Source organism: Ursus americanus, chromosome 33 (assembly GCF_024610735.1).
Source record: "Ursus americanus isolate L20-20 chromosome 33, mUrsAme1.1.p, whole genome shotgun sequence".
Classification (NCBI taxonomy): Eukaryota; Metazoa; Chordata; class Mammalia; order Carnivora; family Ursidae; genus Ursus; species Ursus americanus.
Genome location: NC_142159.1, coordinates 31,090,061 through 31,115,823, shown reverse-complemented (window position 1 = coordinate 31,115,823; position 25,763 = coordinate 31,090,061). Strand labels below are relative to the sequence as shown.

The 25,763-nt window shown below is 44.5% G+C and overlaps 1 protein-coding gene and 2 pseudogenes across 1 annotated transcript; 2 read left to right on the top strand and 1 right to left on the bottom strand.

The window, feature by feature from the left end:
• Positions 1-387: 387 nt before the first annotated feature.
• Positions 388-1,410, top strand: LOC123776137 (olfactory receptor 4E1-like). The gene has a single exon (XM_045771955.2). It carries the CDS (start codon positions 454-456, stop codon positions 1,408-1,410), a length of 957 nt encoding a protein of 318 aa, XP_045627911.2. The 5' UTR covers positions 388-453.
• A 3,264-nt stretch (positions 1,411-4,674) lies between these two features.
• LOC123776136 (olfactory receptor 4E2-like) lies at positions 4,675-5,594 on the bottom strand (annotated as a pseudogene).
• A 5,625-nt stretch (positions 5,595-11,219) lies between these two features.
• On the top strand, positions 11,220-14,494 carry LOC123776135 (forkhead box protein K2 pseudogene; annotated as a pseudogene).
• The last annotated feature ends 11,269 nt before the right edge of the window (positions 14,495-25,763 follow it).

The following is a 25,763-nucleotide window of genomic DNA, read 5'->3' as shown; positions in this document are numbered from 1 at the left end:
CATTGCCATGACAGTCCCAGGGCGTCACAGCAGAGCCCACAGGGGTGGAAGTCCTTTGGACGAGTGAAAAATGCAGGCAATAGAGAAAACCATGCTCAAGGCCAGGCTGTGTACAACTTTGAACATGTTACTGGCTTGGGGTAGAAAAAGCCTGGTTTCTTCTCTGCTAAAGATTTATGAGTAAATATAAGCCCTCCGCTCTCCAAGGCCGCCTTATATCTCTTGGTGAATCATGGTTCTCTGCACTATTTTCCCAAAAACGTCTGTGTGGTGCCTACTGTGTATGCAGCATGATTGAAGATGCTGAATGGGGTTTTTAAAATAAGATAGTGGACTGTAAGCTCCAGATGGAGGGAAAAGCAAACACAGAAGAAATTAAGTGACCAGATGATTGATACAGATGCTAAATGTTATTTTTTTTCCTAATTCTTTGCAGAGTGTCCAATAAAGAGAATGGAAGAGGCGGACCTACTCAATCAAACCACTTCCGTGACATACATTCGGCTTAGAGGCTTATCTGTCAATCAGAAGGTGCAGATGGCTGTGTTTGTCCTGTTTCTCACACTCTATGTCCTCACACTAATTGGGAATATCCTCATTGTCATAACTATTATCTATGACCGCCGGCTCCATACCCCTATGTATTTCTTCCACAGTAACCTATCTTTTATTGATGTCTGCCACTCCACGGTCACTGTCCCCAAGATGCTCAAAGATACATGGTCAGAAGAGAAGCTCATCTCCTTTGAGGCCTGTGTCACCCAGATGTTTATCCTGCACCTCTTTGCCTGCACCGAGATCTTTCTTCTCACTGTCATGGCCTACGATTGGTACGTGGCCATATGCAAACCCCTGCAGTACATGACAGTGATGAACTGGAAAGTATGTGTGCTGCTGGCTGTGGCCCTCTGGACGGGGGGCACCATCCACTCCATATCGCTGACCTCCCTCACCATCAAACTGCCCCACTGTGGTCCTGATGAGATTGACAGCTTCTTCTGGGATGTGCCTCAGGTGATCAAACTGGCCTGTACAGACACCCACATCATTGAAATCCTCATCGTCTCCAACAGTGGGCTGATCTCGGTGGTCTGTTTCGTGGTCCTCGTGGTGTCCTATGTGGGCATCCTGGTGAGCCTGAGGCAGCAGATCTCCGAAGGCAGGCGGAAGGCCTTATCCACCTGTGCAGCACACCTCGCCGTCATCACACTCTTCCTGGGACACTGCATCTTCATCTATTCCCGTCCATCCACCAGCCTCCTGGAGGACAAGGTGGTGTCTGTGTTCTTCACCGCAGCGCCCCCTCTGTGGAACCCCATCATCTATACTCTCAGGAATGAAGACATGAAGAATGCCTTGAACAAGTTCATGGGGAGGTTGGAGGGGAGAGGAAAAAATGACAATGTCTAGGCTCTTAAGAGGCCTGTTGCTCCACATCCAAGAAATGCCTTGCAAAGAATAAGTCACCTAACATTTATCGGGCTTTACGACTTATAAATTCTCTTCGGTCCAATATCTAACAATCGTACCAGTAGCTTTGATTTTCAGGACCTTCCATATGCTGGAAATTGTTCTAGGCACTCTATATTTACTCCATGCCCACAGCCACTTGAGAGGTAGGTTTTATGCTTGTTTACAATGATGGAACGGAAGCTCAGAGAGAGCCAACGGCATGCCCAAGGTCACCCAGCTAGGAAATGCTGGAAGCAGGTATTAAGCCAAGTGCATCAACACAAAATCATGCTATTCTCACTACACCGTGTCGCCTCTCCGGGCTTTTGTCTTAGGGTGGTAACTAATGTTGAAATGAACCTTTAGATTGCTGGGCAGCACTTGACTACATCATTCACTCAGATGCTTGCCTAAACGGCTCAGCAAACACCAGTGACTCAGACCAAGTGAGTTTGCTTATGACTTCAGTCATGTAGAAAGAAGACTTTGAGTCACTGAAGGTACTGATATCCTCAAGTGACCAGGAAAAATCTGTCATCAGAGCAATGAAATGGGGATATCTTACTATTCATTCATTTGACAAATTTTTACCAAGCACCTATTATGTGCTAAGGACCAGGCTTACAATAACACACACACACACACACACACACACACACACACACACACACACGTCCCTCCTTTATGTAGTTTAGAGTCTAGTGAAAATAGGAAACAAAAATATAAGCAAATACATTTAATTACAGATCCTAACAAATCATATAAAACACACACACACACACACACACACACACACACACACACTGAATGTTGATAGAGAGTTTCAGAAAAGACTGTCTTCAGAGTGGGGAAGCTAAGAGGGTCTCTTTGACAAATGACATAGAAGCTAAGATCGGAAAGATAAAGAGGAGGCCTGCATGAAAAAAGACAGGTGATGAACATTCTAGGCAGAGGAAATGGCAGGTGTTGGGAAAGACCCTGGCTTGGTCCAAGCACAGAAAGGGTAGTGTGGTTACAGCTTAGACCCTAAGGCAGAGAATGGTGAGAGATGACGGTGAAGAGGTCAAAAGAATACTTTCGTGTCCTCTCAAGGGTCAACCAACTTTCAAAATGGTGCCAAGACAAGACAAGGGGGAAGAAAGTCTTTTTAAATGGTACTGGATCATCTAGGTAGATGGGAAAAATTAATCTCAACCCTCATCTCACGCCATGTATCAAAGGAAACTTAAGATGGATCACAAACCTAAAATTTAAAGCCGACTGTAAAATTTCTAAAAGAAACTAGGAGAAAATCTTTGAGACTTCGGGGGACGTGAAGATTTCTTAGGACACAAAAAGCATCAATCTTAAAAGTAAAAGAATGATAAGTAAGACTTAATCCAAATATAAACTTCTGCTCTTCAAAATATATCATACAGAAAATAAAACTGCAAGCCACAGCATGAGAAAAAATATTACCAAGACATATATCCAACAAAGGTCTTGTATCCAGAATATACAAAGAATACTTTGTTTACTCTTACAACATAGTGACAAGAAGAAAAAACTAATCATAATAAATGAGTAATATTTTTGAACAGACACATCACAACACAAGATATAGGAAAGGATAATAAGCAGATGAAAAGATTCTCAGCATCATCAGTAATTAGGAAAATGAAGAGTAAACCACAGGAATTTCAGGCCCAAAATTAAATATTGACAATAACAGTTATTGGATGCTAAACTCTTCAACTTCTGATGAGAACATAAAATCTTACAACCACTTTGGGGGCACCTGGCTGGCTCAGTCAGTGGAGCATGAGACTCTTCATCTCAGGGTCATGAGTTTGAGCCCCACAGCAGGGGGAGAGCTTATTTAAAAATAAACAACTTCAAAAAATCATACAACCACTTGGAAAAACAGCCTTCTAGTTTCTTATGAGTTGAACATACACTTACTATATGATCCAAGAATTCTACTCCTAGGTATTTACCCAGGAGAAATGAAGACCTGTGGCCAAAATAACCTGTAAGTAAACATTTATATCTACTTTATTCACAACTGCCAAAAACTGAAAACACCCAAATGTCCACCAGTAAATGATTGAATAAACAACTGTGGCATACCCATACCATGAGATATTATTCACCAATAAGAAGAAACAAACTGCTAATACCCACAAAAGACGTAGGTTAATCTCAGAAGCAGCATGCAGAGCTAAAGAAGTCAGGCACAGAAAAGTTCGTACTGTACGATTCAATGGATATGAAGCTCTAGGAAAGACACATCTAATTCATAGCGACAAAAATCAGATGCTTGCATGCTTGGGTGGAGATAGAGGGATTGGCTGGGAAGGGACTGAAGAAACTCTCTGGGTGATGGAAATGCCCTATATCTTGACAGGACACATGGTTACGTGGGTGTATACATACCTTTGTCAAAATTTCTCAAACCGTCCAATTAAAATGCATGCATGTTATGGAACTAAATTCTACACCAATTAACGTTATTTTACAGTAAGTTCTTTATACATTTCCACCTTGATCTTATCAAAGTATTATGAAAAATACAAAATAGATGCAGGAATGAGGAATCACGTTCAAAGTAACAGTTTAATTCACTATAAATCATTGACGGCTTAAATAAACACCTTGAATCTACATTTAAAGGCAAAATTAAAACCACTTTAATTTATAGAACCTAAGTGTGATATCGCTTCCCAGAGGCAATAACCCACAGAATCCACAAATCAAGAAAATAAGTTCTCTCACAAGTGTACCTGTTCCTGAAACTCAGTCCATGCCCCAAATTGTGATCTTTTACTAGTGAAACCAGAAGGCTTCTTTAAAGTTTTCCAGATTCTTTTTTTTTCCAGATTTTATTTATTTGAGAGAGTGAGAGAGCGTCACGAGCAGGGTGAGGGGCAGAGGGAGAAGCAGAGTCCCGTCTGAGCAGGGAGCTGCACTCCAGGCTCCATCCTAGGACTCCGGGATCCTGACCTGAACCGAAGGCAGACACTTAACCGAGTGAGCCACCAAGGAAGCCCCAGATTCTTTTTCCTTTAGGTTCCACCATGATCGTTTCCTCTATGTAAGTAAAAGTTAATAAGTCCTTCCCTTTAAAAAGAAGTTCTGCTCTGTGCCATTTCATCTACTGATTCTGTTTTTTCACTTCCACTGTCTCGTTAAAGATATGGCCATAATTATACTTGTGACTCCAAATCCATTGTGTGCCTGACTTCATGAAAAAACCTGTTACTATCTGAAATGCTTGATGACACTTTTTACCTCCTCATTCCTCAAGGTGTAAATGAGGGGATTTAGCTGAGGGGTGACCACCGTGTAGAAGACGGACACCACCTTGTCCATGGAGAAGTTGGTGTCTGCCCGAGTGTAGAGGAAGATACATGGTCCGAAGAAGAAGCCAACCACTATGAAGTGGGCTGAGCAGGTAGATAGGGCTTTCCGGCACCCCTCAGCTGACTGTTTTCGAAGAGAAACCAGGATGACCGTGTAAGAGGTGACCAAAGCGAGGAAACAGGTGAGGGAGACGGTTCCACTGTTAGACACAATGAGCATTCCCGTGAAGTACGTATCTGTGCACGCCAGCTTGATGACAGAGGGCACGTCGCAGAAGTAGCTATCAATAATGTTGGGGCCGCAGTAAGGTAGATGAATGGTCAGGAAGGTCTGCACCAGAGAGTGGACAGTAGCTCCCAACCAGAGAGCAAACACGAGCTGCACACAGACCTGATGTTCATCACACTGGGATAGTGCAGCGGAGCACACTCCATAACGATCTAAGCCATGATGGTCAGCAGAAAGATCTCAGCACAAGCAAACAGATGTAGAAAGAACAGCTGTGTGATGCAATTATCAAAGGAAATCGTCTTTCTCTCCAAAAGCAAGCCCTCTAGCATCTTGGGCACAGTGACAGATGAGTGGCAGATGTCAATAAAGGACAGATTCATCAGGAAGAAGTACATGGGGGTATGGAGACGCAGACTAAAAACTATAGTAACTATGATGAGAGTGTTCCCCAAAAGGGTCAGTATATATGTGATGGAGAATGCTACAGAAAATAGTACCTCCAGCACCCAGTTCTCAGTGAGTCCCAAGGAGACAAATTCAATCACTCTTGTTTGATTTAGAGCATCCATTCAATGAATTGTCAAAGGACCTTGGGGGGGGGACCATGAAAGCTAATTTAGCTTTAAGATTACAGGACTAGAACTCACTGAAGTGATTCTACATTCCATTATGAATTGCTTATTTATTATCAGGGCATATAAAATAGAAGAGCAACCTAATAGCGACTGTTACAATACACCCATTACGTACCAGGAGCCATTCCCAGCGTTTTATATACACATTTCTATTAACCACAACTGCACCATAGCATAGGCATTACTATTCCTGGCTTGCAGATGAGATACATGAATCTGACAAGAATAAGTTAAGTTGCCAAAACTCTTAGCCACTAGTTAGCTGGCTTTTTTCATTTCGGTCTAACCCACAGATAACACCAAATTAATCTTCCAAAATATGACATCCAACTAAAGTCTTTCACCATTTCACTCTTCCCATCAAATTAAATGTACATCCAAAGACTGGAACAGACTAATACCTGTTTATTTTTCCAGTCTGGAATCCTCCTTTTTCCGCTACTTACTCCTCTTTGCAAGCCGGTTGGTTACTGTTTCTGCCATGTTACCCCCACCTTTAAGAAAACTTTGCTGGGGGCGCCTGGGTGGCACAGTCGTTAAGCCTCTGCCTTTGGCTCAGGGAGTGATCCCGGCGTTCTGGGACCGAGTCCCACATCAGGTTCCTCAGTTAGGAGCCTGCTTCTTCCTCTCCCACTCCCCCTGCTTGTGTTCCCTCTCTCGCTGGCTGTCTCTGTCAAATAAATAAATAAAATCTTTAAAAAAAAAAAAAGAAAACTTTGCTGATACAATCAAATCCTATGTCTAGTCTTTCATGCCTATTTTATGGTACTGAAATATTAAAAAAAAAAAAACCACTTCTTTCTGTTTTCCATTGCATTGAAATTTTCCTAAAAATCAATAACTACTGGGGCACCTAGGTAGCTCAGTCGGTCACGTGTGTGACTTTTGGTTTTGGCTCAGGTCATGATGTCAGGGTTGTGAGATCAAGCCCCATGTCTCTCTCTCTCTCTCTCTCTCTCTCACAGGAGTAACTAAATCTTTTCTTTAAAAAAGATCTTATTCTTCATAGTATATTATGATATCTACCTAGCTGCCAACCAAAACAAGTGGAGAAAGAAAACTTCTCTGGGGCTCTTAAGTTGTTGTTGTTGTTGTTGTTGTTGTTGTTGTTGTTGTTGTTGTTTTCTAAGGGTGGTGGGACAGAGGGGCAGAGGGGGAGGGAGAGAGAGAATCTTAAGCAGACTCCACGCCAGGGCAGAGCCTGATGTGGGGCGCAATCTCACAACCCTGAGATCAAGACCCGAGCTGAGATCAAGAGTCAGATGCTTAACCCACTGAATTACCCAGGTGCCCCTTCTCTGAGGCTTTTAAAGGTGAGGATGCTTTAAGGTAAGAACCAAATAGTGTCCTCTTCTCTGTGCCTAGAGAAAGACTCAAAAGCACCTCCCTCGGATATTCCAAGGATGCGGTCCTGGTGAGTTATGTCTCAGAGAGTGACACTGGATCGGGAAGCCCAGGGGAGCAGAACTCTCATGCTTCAGCTGTACTCTGCCATTTCTTCTCCAGAACAGCCCAAATCGAATCTGTATGCTGACTTTCAGAGCTCAGGAAAGACAGGCTTTCTCTGGTGGTAATAAAGACTCCCTTGTTTCCACAAACAAGCAAAGACTGAATGACCGTCTGCCAGTAGAAGAGGCTCCTTCTCTCTTTGACAGTGTATCTTACTCGACATTCATTCCACAAACATTTGTGAATGCCTAGCAGGCACTGTGCTAGTGATGGTATTGATCCCTTCCAACCTCAACACTCCATAATTCTATGACTTTGTTGATGACTAGAGAGAAGGAACAGGTGCTGTGGCAAAATCTAAAAGGTGGCAAGGCATGATCCTAGACATTTTGAGGAATCTTAGAGGGTGTGTGTATTTGTGGTATCTTGGGGGTGCGGGGGTGCCTCTGCAGAAAGCAACATATTGAAAAAGTATACTGAGTCCTGAGACAGCAAAGAGGTTAAAATAATTCTCATAAGTTAAAAGGCCTTCTACTAAATGTATAAATACTACACACTCTTGCAACATAACAGACAAGTGTTTGAGAATGGGTCTTGCTCAGGACCATGAACACACATGCATACGGGTACATACCCCATAGAAGGCATGGCAGGCAATGCAAGTGAAGAGGTGGTAAAACTCACCAATGTTCTTCAATGACACAGGGCTGATGTAGCTAACTGTTATCATGTTCTTTCTTCCACTACGTCCATAATCCCAATCAATCTCTCTCTCTCAGTCTCTCTCTCATTCTTTCTTTCTCTTTCTCTCTTTCTGTATATACAATTTATTTTGGAGATAGAGAGATAGTCAGAAAGAGGGTCTATTGGTTATGCTTCTCTGGACAACCCTGACTAATACAATTTCCTCCCTTGCAATTGTCTTAAAGACGGGAATGTGGTTTAGGTTTAGGAAAGTTAAGGTAGAGAGGAAGACCACTGTTCATTTATCACTCCCAGGATAAATTTCTCCTGAAGATCTTATTATACTCTCTCTCCCTCCCTCAACATCTACCTTAAATAAGCAACAGTAGTCATTATTACTTTATAAAGGGGAGGCAGGAAGAGGATAGGAAAACTCAGTGTCATCAACCAAATCGATCAACCCACTAACTCTATTAAACTCTGGTTCTCTTTTAAAGGCCAAAGCAATATTCTCCAACGTATGATCAGTCACATTACCTCACAGACTTATCTTGCTTGTTTGAAAGAGACTTCCCACTGACATCAATTGTCCTCTTATATCTCCTCCTGATTCAATTGTCCTCTTATGCCCTGTTACAGAAGCCCAGGATGGAAAATCCTAGAGCACACCATTTTACACAGGGTGAATTGCAGTCCTGAAAGCTTTGGGATTTTTATCTGCCTCTGCCTGACACAGCATTTTGAAGTGATCACTGGATGACTAGAATGGAATTTGCCATCAATGAATACCCAGGGGTACTATTATGAGTTTTCCATTTCAATGAATTTCCTGTTATTAATCTCCATCATTTAGCAATTTAATAAGTAGACAATAAAACCGGCAGCCTCCAAATATGGACAGAGTTCCAAACCTTTGGCAATTAGCAGGACATCGGTTTGTTCTGCCACTGTACTAACCACTGCAACATCCACCAGAGAGTCCAAGTCCACTGACAAATGAAACCTCACCCGTGAATCCTAAATGAACTGCTATCAATCCACGGGCTCCCAAAATGCCCAACAGGCAGCCTGGAACTCAGTAAGTTTCCAGAAATATCTGACTCAACACCTCATCATTTGTCTTTTCTACTGTTTCAGGAAAATTCAAAGCAAAAAATTACAATCTGTTCTTAACAGATTGTCCACATAGGATAACCTCTTTACATAAGGCAAAAATATCATAATGTTTGTACCAGTGGGTTTTCAATCTCCCAAAAAGCAGCTGTGACTACCTAAAGCAGAAACAATAGTAATGCGTTGTGGAACTGATAACATGCAGGGATAAAACATATGAAAATAATAACCAAGAGACTGGGAGGAAGAAGATGGAAGTTGGAAAGATTCTTATATTATGCAGGCAGTGGTATAACATTATTTGATGATGTACTCCATTAAAGATGTATTCTCTAAATGCTTGACAAACAGCTCAAATAAAGTGACATGGCTAATAAGGCAATACTGAAGATGAAATAAAACATTTTTTTAAAAGCTCAGTGATAGGCCAGTCAGTGATGGGTATTAAGGATGGCACCTATCACATGGTGCGCTGGGTTTTATACGCAAGTAATGAATCATAGAGCAGCACATCAAAAACTAGGGAGGTACTGTGTGGTGACTAACATAACATAAGAAAAAAATATTATAAAAAAATAGTAAAAAAAAAAGCTCAGGGAATCCAAATGATAAATATATATGTAAAAGAAAATGAGAATAGAAAACAAAGAGCAAAATGGTAGTTTTAAACCAAACCCCATCGATAATCACATTAAATGTATATGGTCTACCTTGTTCCCAAAATAGATAAAGAACTCTTAAAACTCAATAAAAAGACAACCCAACTGAAGAATAGGCAAAGGACTCTAATAGACATTGTTCCAAAGAAGATAGACAAATGGCCAGTAAACCCATGAAAAACTTTTCAACATTAGTAGCCTTCAGGGAAATGCAAAGCAAAGCCATAAGATACCACTTCACATGCTCTAGGATAACTGTAACCAAAAAGACAGAAAATGACAAGTGTCAGAAAGGATGTGGAGAAATTAGAACCCTCAATAATTATTGGTAGGAAGATAAAATGATGCAGGCATTTTGCAAAAAAAAAAAAAATGGCAGCCCTTCAAAATGTTAAAGACACAAGTTATCATAATCCAGCAGAGCCACTCCTATACTGAAGAGAGCTGAAAACATATGTTCGGAGCTCCTGGGTGGCTCAGTCTGTTCAGCATCAGACTCTTGATTTTGGCTCAGGTTATGACCTCTCATTGAGTGTGGAGCGTGCTTAAGATTCTTTCCCATACAGCCACTCTGGAAAACAGTATGGAGGTTCCTCAAAAAGTTAAAAATAGACCTACCCTACAACCCAGCAATTGCACTACTAGGTATTTACCCAGAGGATACAAATATACTGATCTGAAGGAGCACCTGCACCCCAATGTTTATAGCAGCAATGTCCACAATAGCCGAACTATGGAGAGAGCCCAGATGTCCATCCACAAATGAATGCATAAAGATGTGGTACAGGGTGCTTGGGTGGCTCCATCGGTTAAGTGTCTGCCTTGGGTTCAGGTCATGATCCCAGGGTCCGGGGCGGGGATGAAGCCCCACATCAGGCTCCCTGCTCAGCAGGGAGTCTGCTTCTCCTTCTCCCTCTGCCTCTCCCTCCACTCATTCTCTCTCTCTCTCTTTTAAATAAACAAATGAAATCTTCAGAAAATAAAATTTAAAAAAATATGTGGTGTAGATATGCAATGGAATGTTATTCAGTTGTGAAAGAAAATGAAATTTCACCATTTGCAATGACGTGGATGGAACTAGAGGGTATTGGGCTAATTGAAATAAGTCAATCACAGAAAGACAATCCTATGATTTCACTCATATGTGGAATTCAAGAAACAAAACAGAAGATCATAGAGGAAGGAAAGGAAAAATAAAATAACATGGAATCAGAGAGGGAGACAAACTAAAGTAACTTTTAACTATAGGAAGCAAACCAAAGGTCGCTGGAGGGGAGGTCAGTGGGGGGATGGGGTAACTGGCGATGGGCATTAAGGAGGGTACTTGATGGAATGAGCACTGGGTGTTGTATGCAACTGATGAATCACTAAACTCTACCTCTGAAACGAATATTACACTATATGTTCATTAATTGATACACTATAAATATAATATAAATTAATTTATAAAATAAATAAAATAAAATTTTAACATAAAAATAATAAAAAAAGATTCTTCCTTACCCTCTCTCTCAGCCTCTCCCCCCCAACTCATACTCTCTCTCTCAAAGAAAAAGGAAAGTATATGTCCACACAAAAATTTGTACATATTCATGGCAGCATAATTCATATGATCCAAAAAGTGGAAAAAACCAACAAGTCTATCCATTGACAAATGGTTAAACCAAAGTGGCATGTCCATAAAGTGGAATATTGTTCAGTAATACAAAGGAATGAGATAGCGACCCATGATACAACATGTATCCACCTCTGCAGTGAGGATGAAGAGACCGTGAGGTTTGATGATATTGAGGAGAAAAGGATACGGAGGCAGCAAGTGTCCCAGGCCCTGGCGGAGTTCCATCGTCGCAGGAGAGTAAACATACGGCAGACTGTAGCCATGATAGATGCTACATGCTCCAAATCATGAAAAACAGTCTCGCATTTATGAATGGAGAAAAAGGAATTCAGATATGGAGGGGAAGGAAAAAGAAAGGAGGAAGAGGGAGATGTGGATGATTTCATGGGGATTAGCCAGCCAGAATGCCTTGGAATACACTCAACAGAATCTACGAAATGGTCTATGTACATCTCATCAAATTTCTCTCTGTAAACAAACACCTATAGTGTTTATAGTTACAGATGTGTTTATATAGTTACAGATGTATTAAAAAAAAATCTCCAGTCAAGAACCTAACTTTCCAGTATAGGAAGAGTAAAGTAAAAAGAGCAAACTAGGGGCGCCTGGGTAGCGCAGTCATTAGGCGTCTGTCTTCGGCTCCGGGCGTGATCCCGGCATTCCAAGATCGAGTCCCACATCGGGCTCCTCCGCTGGGAGCCTGCTTCTTCCTCTCCCACTCCCCCTGCTTGTGTTCCCTCTCTCGCTGGCTGTCTATCTCTGTCAAATAAATAAATAAATAATCTTTTAAAAAAAGAGCAAATTAAGTTAAAACAAGCATAAGGGGGATAAAACAAGCATAAGGAAGGAAATAACAGAGTAAACATAAATGAAATAGTATAAAACAAGAGAGATGAGCAAACAAAACCAAAAGTTGGTTCTTTGTAAAAATCAACAAAAATGACAAACCTTTCACTAGACTGACCAAGAAGGAAGAGAGAGATCATTAAAATGATTAAATTTTGGAATGGGAGCATTACTGTCCACCTTACAAAAATAAAAAGGATTATAAGGGAATGCTATGAACAGCCAGCAAAGTAGGTCACCTCTATGAAATGGACATATTTCTAAGAAGACACAAACTACCAAACCTGACTCAAGTAGAAACAGATAATCTGAACAGACCTGTAACAAGCGAAAAGATCAAGTGAGCAATGAAAAGAGTATATCCCAGGCCTGGAACTCCTCGGCCAGCAGCCTCGCCTGACCCTCAGCACCATGGCTGCGGTGGCGGCGGCGGGGACGGCCTGGCTCTCATGGGCCCAGGGCGCTAGGTCCCGTGCTCCAGGGCCCTAGGCCGGCCTCCCGCAGGCGGTGGCGCCAGGGGGCGGCCCGGGGGCAGGCGTCGGGTCCCCATGGGGTGGCTGGGCCACGGCGCGCCTGGAGGGCCAGGAGGTGTTGGAGTACCTGAGGAAGACACGCTGGGTGACCAGCCGGCGCAACTCCTGGCAGGCCTCGGTTGATGTGAGCACCTGCCCTTGAGCTTCATCTCGCGGGGCACCTCGAGATCTTCACGCCCTCCCTCCCCCACCCCGAATCGGCAGCGGCAGCAGCGGCCATGGCTGGGCGCCCCAGAGCGTTCCAGGCCAGCCCAGGCCCAACGCCAGCAGCGACTTCTACCTGCGCTGCCCCGGCGAGAATGGATGTTTGTCCCGTTGGTGGACGCCGTGTTCCAGAGGCGCAGGGCACCACCGGATAACGGCCGCGCGCATGCACCTCCAGGTTCCCGAGCACAAATCTCAGGATCCCGTTCACTGCCCCGTCCAGTGAGAAGATGGAGAAGTAGGAGGCTCCCGGGTCCCGGGTGAAGCTTGTGCAGGCCCACATCTTGGCCCTGACCATCCACATTCCAAATGCCATGGCCCCCTTCCCTCATCAGCCCCCTTCCTTCCCCCACCGGAACCCAGTGCTGCCAACTCCTGCCCATCCAGCCCCCGGGGAGCAGGGTGATACCAGCTGACCTCAAGTGAATGGCCGACAACTGGCAGCCAGAAAATGAAAAGGAAGCTTCTGGTGGAGACAGCCCCAAGAATGATTCAAAGCCACCTTATTCCTATGCAGAATTCATAGGACAGAAAACTACAATGGCTCCTGAGAAGCAACTTACGCTAAATGGAATTTATACTCACATCACTAAAAATTATCCTTACTACAAGACAGCGGACAAGAGCTGGCCGAATCCAATTCACCACAATCTCTCTCTGAATCCTTATTTCATCATAGCACCACGTTCCCAGGAAGAACCAGGCAAAAGGGATCATTCTGGAGGATAGATCCTGCCTCTGAAAGCAAATTCATAGAGCAGGCTTTTAGGAAAAGACGGTCCACGGGCATGCCTTGCTTTAGAAACCCTCTGGGACCCCTCTTCTCCAGAAGTGGCCCAGCCCCTCCCAATCACGCTGGAGTGCTGTCTGCACTCACCAGTGGTGCCCAGACCCCCAAGAGCCTATCAAGGGAAGTTTCATCGGCCCCCCTGGAGCCTGAGCCCAGTGCCTCACAGCCCAAACTGGCCATCATCCAGGAGGCACGGTTTGCCCAGGGTGCACCAGGCTCCCCTCTGTCTCGTCAGCCCATTTTAATGGCCGGGCAGTGGCAGCTGCCACCGACGATCGATCGATCCCATCACCTACACAGTCGCTGCTCCCATGACCACCTCGACCTCCCAGCAGCCTGTAGTGCAGATGGCGCACGTCGCCCACCAGATCCCCACGGTGTCTGTCATCAGCATGGCAGGCCTGGCCCTGGGAAGCACGGACACTGTTGCCATCCAGGCTCTGGTCACTCAGGTGGCCGTGCTGGCCCCTCCTAAGGCAGAGCCGCAAGACAATGGAGATCACAAAGAAGTAAAAGTGAAAGTGGAACCTATTCCTGCCATTACCCATGCCACAGCGGGCGCTGCCGGCCGGATCATTCAGGAGCCACAGACCACCCCTGTCCACACGGTCACCACAGTGCAGCAGGCACCTCTAGGTCAGCACCAGCAACCAACAAAAACTGTCCCGCGAAACGGGACTCGCCTGATGCCAATCCCTGACACTGGCCGTAACCAGGTGAACAATGTGGCAAGTCCTCTGGACACGATGGCCACACGTGCATCGGTGTCGACCTCCCTGCCCACAAAGCGCCAGAATGGCGACAAGACGGAACAGCAGGAGCTGAGGCAGGTCCAGACGGAAGACGGCGGCGACATCATCATCATCACCCTGTGTGTGGCAGCCGGCAGGGAGAAAGGTGTCCAAAACCAGCGACTGGGACAGCTTTTCTCACTTTAATATTCAACTCCGTGGTGCCAAAAGGAGACACCACCTCCCACTGACACTCGGAGCATGTTGTCTCGGTGGGTAGAGGGTCCTGCCGTTGGACTTCACCTCAGCACTGAAAACACACAACTGAGGTGGCCTCAAAACTCCTAAAAGACAGAAGTCACACCTGAACAAAACCTCAGACAACAAAACCTGGTTCGGCAGTGTCTCCCCATCCCCAGCTCAGCTTGTCACTCCACAGCAAGATGCTGGGACAGGCAGGGACAGTCTCCACCACCCTCCCAGGACCCTTGGGGCTGGCAAGGGTAGATGAGACAGTAGTTCGTGGTTCACACGTGCAATTACAATATTTTGAGGTGTACTGTCTTTACAAAACAACGGGGTCTTTGACCTTTCATCTCACTCCATTTGTACCCTGGAGATTTTGGAATTACACAGGACCTTCACTCTTGATTTCATTTGGGGAAAAGACACAATGTAGTTCTGTTTTTGTTTTCTGTTCTCAGCCATGGAATGATTTCCGTTTGTTTGCCCTGTTAATGTGCAGATGGAGCTACTTGATGACATCTGCAGGTTTTCTGTGTTAGAGCAGATACCAGATGCATCTAGGATGGACAGACAGACTGGACAGATGGACCCCCACGCTGGGTCCCATGTTAACCATGACTGAAAGAACTGCTGGGCTCGGGAAGCTGCTCTTAACTGGGTCTCTTTCCTGCTACTTTTTGTTGGTTGTTCCTCTGTGTTGACTTTGTTCCTTTGTGTTGACTTCCTAAAATAAAACAAGCCTCCTAAAAAATACTACTACTAATATATTTTTAAAGTATATCCCAGAAAGAACAACGCAGACCCAGATGCCTTCACAGTGCATTATACTAAACACTTAAAGAATCAATTCCAATCCCACACAAACACTTCTAAAAAGCAAAACAGAAGGTAATGCTTTCCATCTTCATGATTATGAATCCTGAGACACTCATGATACTGCCCAAAAGTAATTCCCCTAAAACTTCACAGGCTCTTCCTCTTTATTCTCCTTCCCCGACTTTCTCTCTTTGCTTGGGCATCTCATAAGGTCCCATTTCCAGACCTTTCCCTCTTGCCTTGATCTCTTAGCAGTACCTATATCTCTGGTAGTCATTTCAAAGATAAAGCTCTGGGGAAGTAGGTAAGCCATTTCTTTTTAAATCACTATCTCCTCTGACAGGGCTCTGTACAAGATCATACAGGTGTGCACTGCCCAACCCCAGGAGAACTATTCACATCACACACCTACAGATGTGGATCCCCGTTCCGATTTTTCACCTAATGGTAGTAAAGCTACATTATTTCCCAAAAATCAGTAATTGCAACCACATCATAACTAATTGTAATTCATATAAAAGTGCCACAATGACCCTGATTTTGATATTCCTAGTGAGTTAGGGCTAAGAAGGAAACTAATGATCTCTTAATGGAAAAAATTTGATGCTCTATACTCAAGACATATGATTATTATGAAACAGGCCAAATCTAACTTATCCTTTTCACACGAAATCTCTCTTTCTGACCTTCCCCTCTATAACTGTTTCCAACAATCACGTAGATTTTAAATCTCAGGCTAACTCACTCACCCCTCCGATCTATTATTCTACATAGCAGAGTAAAATTCATCTGCCCCTGGGACATAACAACTGGCACAAGAAAGGGGCTGGTGACATTTGCTGACTGCAGATAGGATGGGTACCAGGTACACAGTGGAAGCTTGAGGACAGCCTCTTGAGCTGACCAGCTTCCCGTAAACGCAAGGATTTTTTACTTTTGCTCCAGGAATCTATGCGAAAGCAACATGTACAAATTCTAGAACCATCTTTCAACAGTCTGTCATCTCACGTTAAGCCTTTTTGAATCAAAGACATCATTCTCAAGGTTCTTTTTTTCATTTTTCTTCTGGAATTCACCTTTAAATACTACACATTGCTCTCCTGAGTGTGACTAAGCTTTGGGATTCTCCGCCTTCTGCATACATTCTGTGTGCATAGCTTGGTTCACTGGCCACATTGATTCATTTACATAAGTTAATCACTTTGTAACCACAACAGTTTTCAGAAGGTTCACTGAAATATCCAACATGCCTTTGTTAACTACTTATCCTTACCACAGAGAAACATTTAGCAATAGAGTAATCAGTGAGACAAGAGTTATCATGGCTCTCTAGAGACAACCTCTGGTCTTTATGTGATATTGGCATGAGCAAGAGGACCATTAAAAAGTTGAATTCTCCTCTGGGTCATCTTAAGAAGTGGTACCTATGGACCTGTAATTTGTCCAAAGTAACCAAACTCTAGGCTTCTTCCTTTCCTGAACTTTGTGCATGTTTAGATTACAAACACCTAACCTCTTGAGTGCCATTTGACCCAGCAGAACAGAAGCAAATTAATACCCTACAACCCTATTCCTTTGTGCACAGCTCCCTTCATTATGAAGAGAAAACACAGTGTGCACAGAGAATTTTTAATCTACGTTACAGCTGAATACTTCACCAGGGCCCTGGAAGGGTAGTTCGTCCATACAATTCACTTACTCTCTTCATTTCCAGCTGAAATGGTCTGTCATCTGAGGTCTAATTAGGGAGGAGATTCAAGATAATAAATTCTTATCATCTCAGAAAGTTGGAGCTAGAAGAACCCATAGTACCTGCTTTGTCCATTCACTTTGCAGGAGAGAAAGCAGATGCTGCAGAAAGATATACAACTTGTTTATGGTCACACAGAAAGTGTGTGACTGATCCAGGTCTAGACTCTGGTCTCCCGGAACAGTGTTCTCCCAACGAAAATTGGAAGAGCATCTGCTACCTGAAGACACGTCGGGAAAAGAATCAAGAGATTGCTTTCATTTAGCATACTCTCCTCTAGTCCCGTCCATGTTGCTGCAAATGTTGGGTAATCGTTCTTTCTGATGCCTGAGTAATATTCCACTGTATATATGGACCACATCTTCTTAAGTGAAGTAAGTCAAGCAGAGAAAGACAATTATCATACGGTTTCACTCATTTATGGAACATAAGAAGTAGGAAGATTGGTAGAAGAAGAAAGGGAAGAAGAAAGGCGGGTAAACAGAAGGGGGAATGAACCATGAGAGACTATGAACTCTGGGAAACAAACTGAGGGTTTCAGAGGGGAGACGGGTGGGGAAATGGGATGGGCTGGTGATGGGTAGTAAGGAGGGCACGTATTACATGGTGCACTGGGTATTATATGCAAGTAATGAATCATGGAACTTTACATCAAAAACTAGGGATGTACTGTATGGTGACTAACATAATAAAAAATATTATTATTTAAAAATGGACGGCACTGGAGGAGATAATGCTAAGTGAAATAAGTCAAGCAGAGAAAGACAATTATCATATGTTTTCTCTCATCTATGAAACGTAAGAACTAGGAAGATTGGTAGAAGAAGAAAGGGAAGAAGAAAGGTGGGTAAACAGAAGGGGGAATGAACCATGAGAGACTATGGACTCTGAGAAACACACTGAGGGCTTCAGAGGGGAGGGGGGTGGGGGAATGGGATAGGTTGGTGATGGGTAGTAAGGAGGGCACGTATTGCATGGTGCACTGTGTGTTATACGCAACTAATGAATCATCTAACTTTACATCAAAAACCAGGGATGCACTGTATGGTGATTAACATAATATAATAAAAAAATATTATTATAAAAAAAGGAATTTCTCACTTGGCTCCATCTACTTACAAAAAAGTCTGGAGAAGGAAGATTTGCTTTGTTTTACTAATTTAAAATGACTTTGTAAAAATAATCCAATGTGCTTTGTTCCTTATTTTTTCTTTTTATAATAAAAAATTTCAAACATAACCAAAAAAAAAAAAATGACCAGAGGGGCACCTGGCTGGCTCAGTCAGTCGGGTATATGGCTGTTGATCTCGGGGTCATGAGTTTGAGTCCCACAACAGGAACAGAGTTTTCTTGAAGAACAAAAGAAAAGAAAAGAAGAATACATACAAATGACCAAAGTCACTTGGGCTCTAACAATTGAGCTAGTCAGTGGTGGGATGGATGCTCTCCCCTGTTCATTCAGCCACTGGGCCCTGAGGACTCAGTGCTAATGCTGCTAAGCCAACCAGGTCCTCCCTCAAGGAGCTCAGGGTCTAGAGGGGAAGATGGACAAAACATGAAACAAAAACGTGAACGAAAAGAGCAATTGTTCCATAGAAAAAGAGCAAAGTGCGACAACTGGGTCCTGAACTCCCGCCAGGTGAGGGGTCTGAAAAGGCTGTGCTGAGGCCACAGTGAGATTTCCTGCAGTGGGGAAGGAGAAGCCAGCCCTGCACCAATCCCATTCTACGTAGCCCGGCAGAGGGCACCGTGGTGCAGAAGACTGTTGGAGGCAGAACTTGATGTTGCCGGAGTGGAGGTTAGACAGGAGGCCAGGGTGGCTGGAGGAAGCTGAGGAGGAGAACGGGGTGGGGGGGGAGCAGAGGGGCAGGGTCAGAGCAGCTGGACACTCACAGTGCCCTGCTCCTCCTGCTGTGAGACCCCTTTTTCCCCACACTCAGTGCCTTAACCCACAAACCCTTACTGTCTCACAGTCTAAGAGGACCAGGAATAAAGAAGTGCTCAGCTGGGGGCTCCTGCCAGAGCCTCTCAGGAGGTTGGGGCTGTTGTCAATTGCGAAACATGACCTACTTCACTTAAAACCTCAGCTCACTCAGTGGTGTTGGTAGGATTCAGTCCCCATCGAAGGCCTGAGTTCTCTGTCTGTTATCTCTCAGGGCCAGGCCACACACACGGGTCTGTGTCATGGTTCCAGCCCCTGGGTGGGCATCTGAGCGAGGACAGGGGTCAGAGTGATTCACGGATAGGCACTGAGCTATTAGAACCAAATCTCGGAAGGGGCTTTCGGTCAAGCTGCCATCTTTGGTGTGATGGAAGTGAATCACTAAGTCCAGGCTACACTTCATGGGAGGGTTTACACAAGGAGTGCACACTTGAGATGGGGATCACAGGGAGCCACTGGGGAGAGAACGGGAAGTCCCCAGCAGGGTCCGTGCCTTGCCCAGAATCACAGACTGGTAAGAAGGCAGAACCAGGTCTCAAACCAGCTCTCCGAGTGTCCTCAACGTTGGGGCCATGGCTGGACCTAGCTACTCACTGGGAGCTCGGGAAGAGGTTGTGTTTTGGAACTGGCTGTAGACCTGGACATGGTATGGGGGTGAGAAGAAGCATAGACATCCCAGGCAGGAGGCATCCCAGCACATACCCGTCTGAGGAGGAGCCCAGGCCAGGGCAACCCACTGACGGCACCCCTGCCTGCATGACACCCAGAGGAAAGGAGGGATGGCTCGTGACACACTACTGGCAGCGTCTAGGGGTAAGGGTGGGCTCAGCCCCTCTAAGCCAAGGCTCCAATGCCTTCTGCAGGGTTTGCCTTGGAAATTAGAAAGCCTAAGACCTGGGAAAGCTATTTCCCATCCACTGCTAGGTGGGACTCTCATCTTCTGGGCCTGCACAATAGTATTGGGGCACACACATGTGCACAGATACACACACAACACAATAGGGACTGCGGGTGGCATCGGAGGAGCTACAGACTCAAGAGAAGGTGAGAAAGGAAGAAAATGTGGTGGCAGGTATTCCCTACATGCGACACCACTCCCCCAATTTCTTAGATGGTATCCCACCTATGCCTGTGGACTTATGCAAGAAGTACATGCTGGAATAATCCCTATGGCACAGGCAAGACACCGACCATCCCAGACGGGCACAACGGCTTCTCCAGGGTCCAAAACAGGGAAGATGGAGACTTGCATCAGAGCCCGGGGTGTTTCTAAGCTGGGGCCCTGGCTGCACCCAGACCTTCCCTAGGGCCTGTGGAGAGGGTTGTGTTGGTGTCACTGGGTACGCATGTGGCATGGCATGCAGAAAGGGGATGAGCAGTCGGCAGCCCAGAGCACTGTTTGTGTAGGTGCTAGTCCAGGTGTGGACTCGGGGAGGGGATCCCAGGAAGTGAAGTCACTTCCCTGATAACCGACCCCCACAGAACTTGGAACCCCAGTCACCAGGCACCCACATTCTAGTGCGGTCCCGTATCAGGCTCACTTGGCCGGAGACATTCGATAGTGAAAGATGTTCTCTTGCTGTGTGCCCATTTTCCGGGGCTCTGGCTTCCAGAAACCCCAAGCTGAGGGACTTTTCACATGCTGCAGACACTGGCTCAACCCGCGCCCCCGACGCCGCAGGGCCTTTGCCAGGAGGTGCCGGAAGGTAATACCGAGCGGCCTAGGCCAGGCCAGGCCAGGCCACCTCTCCGAGCCATCCCTGGGCAGCCCCATCCCCCCAGTTTCAGGGAAAGAGGGGTATGTGGCGGAGGTCCCGCCCTGGGCTGGAGGAGGTTGCAGGGCAGTGGATACCCTGGGGATGCCTTCATGTTCACACCAATGCCACGGTGGGCAGGGTGGAAAGAGGATTCCTGAGGTGCCTCTCACCAGGGCCAGAGTGAATCCAAGGCCCTCGAGCTGTGTCACTTTTTTCTCCATGGTGGAGCTGCGTGCATCCTGGGGTGTGGTGGGTCTGCAAGGGAGTCCCCTGGGTCTGAGGACCAGCAAAGGCAGCCAGACAGACCTCTGAGGCCTCCCACCTGGCTGCCGGGCACTGTCTTTACAGAGCTCCACACAGGAGACAGGACAGGAGCTGAACGATGGGATCCCCTGCCCCACCTCCTTGAAGGACAGGAAGGAGTCCCCTACTGCCAACAAAGTCCAGCGCTGGCTCAGGGTGAGTGGAGGTGCCGGAGGGACCCAGCACCCAGGGCACTGATGCGGCACATAAGGGACCCAGATCCCAGAAACCAGCCTCTGGGCTCCTCGGGGCTCCCTCCTAGACTCCTGCTCCCATGTGAACCTGGATCCACATCTCCTCCCCAAACCTGCCCTCAGGGCCCTGCCAACGGCCTTGGCCCCATGCACAGTCCCTATCCACATATCTGTACGAATATCAGAAAAGCCACCTTAAACCACCTCTCATCCCTTGCTCGAGATCCTGGTGAGCTGGGAGACTTTTCCCCAAAGGGGCATGGGGCTCATGGTACTATGCCTATTGCTCTGCCCTTTGGTTGTGAAGGAACCCATCCCTGGGGCCCCTCCAGGGTCCGGAGCAGGCGCCTCCTTGTGCTGCACAACATTCCAGAAGGCCCATCTGTTACCGCAGCCATTGAGCCCTTCACAGATGCAGGACGTTCATGTGATTCCCTTCTGTTGCCAACTCACAGCGCTGCACGGAACATCCTACGTGCCCTAAAATCCTGAGCACCCCCACCCATGAAGCAGTCTCTGTGTTCTCAAGCCTGAGATACATCGTCAGAAATCACAGGGACGATGCCGTTAGTGCAGGCAGCGGCTGTCAATACTCAGCTAACGATCTGACCTGAGATACTGACGTCCATTCACACACCCCCCACCTCACATCCCCGTATTGTTGCCATTCTCCTTTTTCCCTAAAAAGATTGCACGAGTTATTTTTTTGAGAGACAGACAGAGATAGAGACAGAGACGGGGGTTGGAGACACAGAGGGAGAGACAGGATCCTCAAGCAGACCCTGCCCTAAGTGCGAAGCCTGACGACGGACTCGATCTCAGGGCGCGTGCATCAGGAGCTCAGCCGAAACCAAGAGGCGGACCCTGAACCCACGGAACCAGCCAGGCACCTTGCTCCTTTTGTCTACTGTGGGCCCTCCTGTCCCACCTCTTTGCCTACATCACCGAGAGCCTGGGGGTTTGCTCTGGGCTCCAACCCCCAACCCTCCCGGTGACTGCAGTGAAGACCGCATGTCTCCCCTGTCCCACCTCAGGCTAGAAAGGCCTCAACCGTGAAGAGCAATGGGACCTGCGTGGTGCGGCCCCAACGGGCAGAGCTGCTGAAGAAGTGAGTAGAACACCTGCTGCCCGCCTTCCTAGACAGAGACCTCGGCTACGTCTCCATGTTCCTGGCCACATACAGAGCTTATGCTACCACCCAGGAGGTGCTGGACCAGCTGGTGACAAGGTGAGCACCGTGCCCCTCCACAGCCCAGTGGGATTTGCCCACCTCCTGCCTGGGAGTCTGGGGAATGCCACCCAACTTCCCGGAGCCTCAGTGGGCTCCTCGGACTGAGGCAGAGTTATTACAGAGACATTTAAGTTATTTCCAAATAAATCTTGCACAGACATCATTTAGATAGCATGTATGTCACTGGATAAATTCCTAGAAGGTGAATTATTAAGCAAAATGAATTATACATTTCAATTTTGAGAAATATTGCCAAACTGCCTGTTGTATTGTATTAATCTATATTTCCACCAGCAATGCATGAAAATGCATGCTTTCCTGACACCCCATTGATACATTGTGTCAGTAATTTTTTTTTTAACTATAGGAATAGGATAGGTATGTTACATAGCTGAATTTCAATTTGTATAAGTGAGGATGAGATTTTTCCCCACATGCATGTCATCTTCCCAGTCCTTCATTGGACATTGGTCTTTTCCCAACTGATTCACATGGATGCTGGACATGTTAAGAATATGAATTCCTTAACTGTTAAAGGAATTATAATTTTTTCCAGTTTTATCTTTTGTTTGTAGAATTTTATATGCAGTTTTACTTTAATGTAATTAAACACAGCTATTTATATATTTTTGAGCTTTTTGTCATTTTAAAAAAGCTTTCTCCAATCCAACACCATAGCATTTGAGTTGAGCTTTGCCTTGATAAGTTAACTAGTGGTATGTTTTATATAAAATGTATCATGCAGATGAATGAATTATCCTATTGGAAAAAAATATCTCCTATTTAAATTTTGGAGTTTGAGATAGTCAACATTTTGCTTTTTGCATGGTTAATATTCAAATGCACAGGCATTGGAAAACAGGCCTAATTGTTTCTAAAGCTATTTCTGGTTCTAAATGATAAAACCACATCTTTGACACAAACAAGGATACTTTGTTCTCATTTTCAGTAGAAACTGACAGCCTCCAAGTCATCTAGTAGTTACCCTAAAGGATCCAACTGTAATTAAGATGTAGGAGATGTAGTTTACATCCCTTTGACCAGAATTAGAATTGTATTTGTCAAAATATTTTTCCTATGTTTATTCTAGCTGAAACTAGAAGCTACTTCTCATGAAGTAAAAGCATTTGTGGTTTTGTATCTTTACTGAGATTTTACAGTTTTCTGGTGATATTTCTATCTGTGGACTCATAGCCTCGTAATTAATCATGTATGTTGAAAACGCCTTACATATGTTCTTCATGACATGAAACTGTATTTTTTTGAGTGACTTAAATGGGGAGTATCTATACATAAACCTATATGCTCTTTTTATATTGATATATACATTTAGTCCAAAAAGTATACAAGAAATATCCAACAGTAATATTTTGAAGGGATATTCTATAGATTCATGGCTTTGCTCTTTTGTGAGAAAAGATTTTCCCTTTTTAAAAAAGAAAACTATACTCACATTTCTCGGTAAGGCAACTCTGTGTAGTTAAATCAGAGAAAGAACATTTTGTAAGTTTTAGAGAACTCTTTCAGGAGAGACTACAACGTAGTCTTGCAGTTAGTATACGTGAGTTAGTGTAAGTAAAGTAATTATCTCAAGTCCAAGGACTTCATGTGAATCTCCAGAGCAAGTCAAAGCATACCAAGAATTCTCAACATAAAAGAGAGGAGTTGGGTTTGTACATGAATAATATAATCAGATTTTAAAATTCCAATATAGGGGCACCTGGGTGGCACAGTGGTTAAGCGTCTGCCTTCGGCTCAGGGCGTGATCCCGGAGTTCTGGGATCGAGCCCCACATCAGGCTCTTCCTCTATGAGCCTGCTTCTTCCTCTCCCACTCCCCCTGCTTGTGTTCCCTCTCTCCCTGGCTGTCTCTCTCTCTCTGTCAAATAAATAAATAAAATCTTTAAAAAATAAAAAATAAAAAAAATAATAAAATTCCAATATAGTTATCTAAACAGTCCACCCATACCAATTGTAAATTGTATTCACTTACTTAAAATGTGTAATTCTACCCAAAAGTTCATTTGTCCCTATAATTTACTTAAATGATGTACTTTTAACCAAGATTTCAATTTCATTGATGTCCCTATAATAATGTGGAAAGTAAAATGGAAAATTCGAACATTTATCCCACACGGAGCAATATGGAAGACCCTAAATAAGAGACTTCAAATAAATACCTTTTTATATAATGAATTGCTTTGAATGAAACAAATTTCCAGTGTTAGTGACATATAAATGGAGATGCAGGAAAATCTTGTCTTTTACTTCTATTTTTATTATTACATACAGAGATAAGATTTTAAACAACAGAAGGAATAAAATCAAATATTTCCAAAAAATAGGAAGTTTTGAGGAGTAATTGTATATGGCATTGTTTATCCATGAGTATGATCTGGTAGGTCTTTCAACCCAGGTGGGAAAAGCAGGAGAGAAGCCCTGTGGCTGGGAGTGTGGGGTAGACTGGGTGGGTGATTGGCACCTACCACTCCCAGACATATCCTGTGCAGGATTTTATACTGTAAGTGTGATGGAACTTCACTTTAACATTCCATAGCAGAGTGTAGCTTTGACATAAAGGGACTCTACTTTCGATCCACAGCAAGATGGTTAATTGCAAGTACAGAAGAACCCTATTAGGCAGTACTTCCTTAGACGATGACTACGGAGTAGTTTACCTGCCTCTTGGCCACAACTTTTGTAAGCGAAAGGCCGCCTAACTCCCTGAAGTTGGCTAGTATCCACTGCTTGCTTCTAAGCCAGTGCATTTCTTCTGCTCAATTTCCCAATTAAATCTGATCTTTCTTTGGGATCAAGTAAGTGAGCTGTAAGTAATAAATAAAAATACTAGCTAGAAAACAGGTGGATAGGTAGTGAAGGTAAGAGTTTGCCTAGAAGGAATAGAAAGAAAATACAAACATATTAAGAGTCTCTCAAAAGTTAATACACATTGAATGTGAATGTAACTACTCATTTTTTTAAACTGTGACTCTGTCTAAAATAAAAGAGATGCTTTTCTGTGTAACTTGGGATAATTATCTTTTATTTAAAAAAAAATCAAAATCTGTCCTTGCGTTCCCAAGAACATGTACTTTGGCAATTAAATGCAGCAGTAGGGCTATCAGAATGGGAAGTATTTTAGCAATTATTAGTTCATAAAATAACCTTGATTTCTTTTTGAGTCAAGTTCATATGTTTTCTTTAAGTGGGATATGCATGGAGCACTTTACTGTGGTTT